Source organism: Dysidea avara, chromosome 11 (genome assembly GCF_963678975.1).
Source record: "Dysidea avara chromosome 11, odDysAvar1.4, whole genome shotgun sequence".
NCBI classification, from domain to species: Eukaryota; Metazoa; Porifera; class Demospongiae; order Dictyoceratida; family Dysideidae; genus Dysidea; species Dysidea avara.
Window position 1 is genome coordinate 23,581,818 of NC_089282.1, and position 6,000 is coordinate 23,587,817.

At 38.1% G+C, this 6,000-nt stretch overlaps 1 protein-coding gene across 1 annotated transcript; it reads left to right on the plus strand.

The window, feature by feature from the left end:
• The first annotated feature begins 657 nt into the window (after nt 1-657).
• On the plus strand, nt 658-4,111 carry LOC136237779 (uncharacterized). The gene is made up of 5 exons (XM_066027992.1): nt 658-841; nt 1,018-1,272; nt 2,114-2,428; nt 3,352-3,711; nt 4,050-4,111. Exons 1-5 carry the CDS (start codon nt 787-789, stop codon nt 4,109-4,111), a joined length of 1,047 nt encoding a protein of 348 aa, XP_065884064.1. The 5' UTR covers nt 658-786.
• Nucleotides 4,112-6,000: the final 1,889 nt, after the last annotated feature.

Here is a 6,000-nt window from a genome sequence, read left to right on the forward strand (position 1 = left end):
GACTGAGGGGAGCTGCAGCTGGCCTGTTAATTGAACTTTTTTCTTATTGCTTTTCATATAATTATATAATTACAATTCATTCAAAAAGTTATTATTTATAATACTTGATTTATTTATTTGTAATTGTTGAACAGATTTGCTTTATCTTTGTCAGACTCTACTGAATTGGTATGCTTCAGGACTATAGGCACCGATCTTGATTTTATATTTTAGGGCTTGGACTCGATACATTTGTGGAGTGATAACAACACAAGTCATGCAACTGTGTTGCTATCAGTCCATCATTGCATCAAGCCCATTAAAAACACACACACACAAGTCAGTTACAAGTAGCAATGATCCTCATTAAATCACTTGCATATACACATAAAATAAAGCCTAAGGCTAAGGGTGCATTTTAAGTGCAAACAACTATCAATAAAACAGTCATGCTATAGAACTAACTATATCCATTACTTAAAACATCACAGATGATACAGCTAGCTACGTATGATCCAGAATGCATCGACATGTTCACAACAGACACATGTATAATAATGTATACATGCATGCAATCGCTCAAAAGCCGGCGCGGCCGCCCCTTCAATTAAAAATTGGGGCGGCCGTGACAATTAAGGTCAGAAGGTCATATAAATTCCTCGCGTAAATCGATAATATTATTAATTGTATTTGGTCATATGACTCCGACAGTTTAGGTATTTCTCGAGTTTTTTTTCTTCTCCGCAACGCACGCGCCCTTTGAAAGGATGTACATGTTTCGCTAAGCTGCTGGCAAAGAAGTAAAAAATGGGCGTAAACAAGGTGTGGTTTGTGGTAGTTTTGACTACAATCTTCACTGGAGGTCAGTATGTGACGTACGTACTGTAAGATGTGCGTGAAGTACTACGCGTCACGGTACATCACACACAGTATGTGTATAATGTTATAGTGTAGCTAACACATAGTTATACTGTCATTGGTTAGCATATCAATGTTTCTAAGCGTCTGACCTTATTGTCGATTGTTAAATCTGTCTAGCGTTTACAAACGTCATCATTACATCATCCCCACAATTGGGAGTGGACACAGTGTGTGATAACCAAGATGTGACTCTAATGTGTCATACTGACCAGACCACAGGTTACATGATCACCTGGTACTGGTCAAACCAAGCACAACGTGGAGATACCATGACTGTGGTGGCCAGGATGACTGGAGTAGTGTATACCTGTGTGGCTTCTAGTAAAGATGGGCAACAATTAGGAAACTCAAGCATCACTGTTATGGCTAATGGTATGGAGTGCCATTAAGTAATTTGATATATCGTTGCATAATTTATATGATGTTTATTGAAAGCATTAACTGCATCATTCTTTATCTTCAAAGCTGCATATGGTAGCTATGTGTTGATCTTTTGCATACCATATAGCTACAATGGAACCCCTCTAAGAAGGACACCATCAGGCGATTTATTTTTGTCCTTTGAAAAAGAGGTATATCCTTAGTTAAGAGATGTATAAACTGCTAGCATTATTGATTTTGGCCCAGACAAATGTCCTTTATAGAGAGGCTCTTATACAAATACCAATGATCTATCAAAAATCGTTCTGTTCCATGTTTTAGTGGTTCCTTCTAGGTGCACCTTCCTTCTTTCCTCCGTTCCTTCCTATTCTGTTCCATTTCATGGAGTAGTGAAGGCTGAGTAATTATGGAGCATATCTTTTACATATCAAGCACCAGTAAATATTGTCAAATAGCACTCATTTACATACTTGAGAACCTTGTGAACAGTCACCTATGCATGCAGATACATGCAATTACTGCACAAGAAATCAGATACATACCTGGTTAGGAACACCTGCTTTCTGTAAATTCATAAATTTAGATGATTGGATTGATTGCACAACTCGATTCTGGCCAATCCTTTGGCTGGATTATACTTACAGCTGGGAACAACACCATGCAAGAAGCTCACTGGATAGCTGGTCTTTTTGCTACTATCATGGACACAAGACCAAGATAAGCACCCCATGATTTACAAAAAAATGTTTCAGACTACAGCTGTATTAGCAGTGCAAAAACTAATATTAATAGCTAATAGTTGTATTTGACTATATTTCACATTTTGTTGTAGGATCTTCACTTCACGTTGAAAGATACAACTTCAATCCTTACATTTTAAAATATGAAGGAAGTAACTTAACCTTAATCACAAAGATACTCACTGACCTACCATTGTCCAGTGGTGACATAAAGTGGATAAGATTTCATCAACCTTTACCCTCAACTGCTGTGGTGGATAACTACACTACTGATGGAGTACTATACAGTAGACTATCACTATATGAGTTGTCATTTGAAGATGACAGTGGCAACTATACCAACATTGTTAGTAATCGGTGTGGAACCTCCTCTGTATCTGTGTACATTGATGTGAGGAATTCGAAAGGTAGGGTATAATATTCACTTCCTGTTGCTAAAAAATGGAAGTCTTCATAATTGTTAGACCATTAGTGGGTAGACAATTAGGCTTATTTGGCTTACCACAAAATAATATGTGACCCAGTCTGAGAAAACCGGTCTTATCGCCCATGTCAGCAGATTCGATTTTTCACCCAGGACACACAGCTACATGAATAAACTATCTAATTCCACATTTAAAATCAGCTAGACTTGAGTGGTCTGGTTTTGCTGGCTGCTTTTCCCGAGCCCAGTGGTGATCCGTACGTGTGGTGTGGGGCCTTAATGGAGCCCTGGTCAGCCTGGGAATGACTGTATGTGGCTGTACAGCTCTGTGGTGTTGAATAAGTACCTCTGCTGTGAATTTCCTTTCATTTTAGCCAGTTTTGAGACCTCAATGGCTCAAAACTTGGCCTAATTCATCCCTTGGCCTTCCTTTTCAATTTTTGAACACCATCTTTCCTGCCTTCCAGGGTCCCCGCCTCCCACCCAATTTGCAGCCCGCCTCCCACCCAATTTGCAGCTCGCCTGATACAGTCAACCTCGGTTTAAAACTATCTAAAATGGCGGGAAACTTAGTTGTTGGCTACTTGCACAGTGGATGCTCTGGAAGGTAAGGAATTGGTGTAAAACGTGTGAAAATTTGGTACACATAGCTTCAACCATTGGCGAGCTACAACACACTAAATACTTAAAACCGGCATTTCTCGATACTTTTAAATAGGCGATAAGCCCGGTTTTGTCAGACTGGGTCACATATATTCATGTGGTTAACCTTAACTTCTTTGACTAAGGGCTTTGGTACCCCCATTTGTGCAGATTCCTAATGGCACCAATTTGATATTTATAGCCACTTACCAGCAATACTATATAAAGTTGTTTATTATTATTATTACTGTGTTCACCCTCCAGATTCTATTGTATGTAAGGACTCAGGTAGTCTAGCTGGACGACAAAAGAGTATTATGACAGTTGTAGGAGAACAAATCAAGCTTCAATGCTTTTTCATAGGAAACTTAAAACTTTTAAAGTATTCTTTGTATGTCTCTTGGGAAGTCAGCTATCCATATGGTCAACGAACTAAACGTATTACTGACAATTCCACTTATCCATATCAGATTTCTGTTTACCAAACTTGTTTAAGTGATGATGGATCATGTTGTAAGTTTGTGGACCGACTAAATTTTAAGACTTCAACAGAAATGAATGATGCAAATTTAGCCTGCATTGCAGCTATAGATGGAAACACAACATCAAGTACTAGCAACATAAGTGAGTCTTTTTCTATAGGAAAGAATTATTGTTATGAATTTTAAGTGTGCTAAAGTTGTAATTGCTATTTATTGTAATACAACTGACTTTGAGTTGTGACCACTTTCAACTGCTTGCTATTTTAAACTTAATATTTTTTGCGATACGGGTGGGTACGCAGCAGGCAAGTATGTCTATATCATGCAAGAACTGGAGAGGCATGATTTTAACCAATTTATAATTAATTTGGTCATGTCTGAAAGGAGGGATGTTGTCTATACTAAACTTCTGGTATAGCCATTCGTGATCTTGCAACATGTACACTATTGGCATATGTAACATGTAATTGATTTGCACAGTAAAACATGAGATACGGTACTGCTCAAATGCAACATCGTCTTGCAAGAGTGCAAGCAATTAAAAAGCAAGCTGATTAAAAGGTGTGGCACCCATTTTGCTCATGAGTATTTATCCCAAACAAAACGGGATGAATATTTGCAAGCAAAATTGATGCCATGCCTTTTAATTGGCTTGTTTTTTTAGTCGCTCGCACTCTTGCGAGACGACGTTACATTTGAACAGTACTGTACCTTTTGCATAGATGAATACTAGTGTAATCACACCTACTGCTCAACTGCTTACTAAAACTAGCCAAATTGGTACAAATCTTCATTAATGGAATGACCTTCACTTACATTAAATGCTGTTTACAGACTGTATTGACAGATAGTTTTCTTTTAAACATGATTTTGTGTTTACTTGTCCCATCACTGAATCCTCTTGCCCATTTGTCATAACAGGTATTGTTAACAACTGAAAAACAATATGGCAGGCCTTGTAAGCCCCCGCATCCTTTTGATTTGAAAGGAGCCTGTCCTCTTATTAGTGATGCACCGATACCACATTTTCACTACTGATCCGATACTGAGTACATTTTAGATGGAAATGACTGATACCGATCCGATACCGATACTTTGCCACACTGAGGCATTACTCACAAAAACAGCTAGAAGTTCCAATAGTAGACGATAGACTAGCTTACTAAACACATTAGCTAATTTCATAAACTGTAGTTCCTGGTTTTGTGGCCATCAATCACGGGGAAACAATCATTTATGGCTTCAATGAATCTTATTTCGTGGCTTACTGCTGTTTCCACGTACTAATAATGTTAATGGCTGGCTTCTTTAAAAGAATTCATGGCTGCTTATATCAGCTTTTGCTTAAGGTTACGGTATACCAGAAGTCATTTAAAATCCTATTAAACGCATCCTCTACAAACTACAGTTCTAGCACACAGACCTTACATGTTACACACTGATGTTTGATTGTAATTGAAAGAGCAAGGTATCTCCTACTATCAGCGATAAATTCAGATAAGTGAACTCTTTATTTGCTGAGTTACATCGCAAGTTACCAGCACCTTCGAAGTAACTATTTGGCGTCAACTTGCAATAAACAGAACAAGTATTAGGCCACTATTGCAACACTGGACATTAGCACAGACTACTAGTTAGTGACCAATAGCACAGAAGACTACGTAGCTATTAACGCAACAGAGCTATTAACAATTACAAACTTCTTGTAACCCGCAGAGTTGTGAAACATCGCCCGTACTATTCGCTACAGCCACAGAAGCCATTTCTTTACACGATAGGTCACTACTCCTACATATATTATATAAGCCAGCACAAATACAGAGGTCTAACTCGTTAGTATACTAAAGAAAACTGACGCAGAAATGCTCTACTCACCGTTTAGGATACCATACTAAAACCACAGATTATCCTTGCCGTCAAAACTTTGCGCGAAAGATGTGAATCGTCTTAAAGAAACATTCTTTGCCACTCTACTTACTTCTGTGAATGTCTTCTTCACTATTACTCTCTAAACAATAACGAATTTCTTCTTACTAACACGCATCGTGGCCATATTGTTATTGCATAAATCTAATCGCATGATGCAATAAATGAATTCTTGTGGTAACATTATGCCTTCTATTCCATATGGCTTCCATTAGCTGAATTTCCTGTATACCATAACCTTAACTCCGTTTGACGAAAAGCAATTAGGTGACGTCATACAAAGTATCGATTAGTATTGGACATTTATAGCTTTACCGATACAAGTCCGATACCGCCAAAATAGGGCCAATACCGATACTAGTACCGGTATCGGTGCATCACTATTCTTTATTTGCATACATGTCAAACAGCCTTGAGGCTCTGTCTAGAGAATTTGCATAAGCAAACAAACTAGAATAGTTGAGAAGATACTTTTGTGTGTAGCTTTTGCTTTGACGTTTTTTCT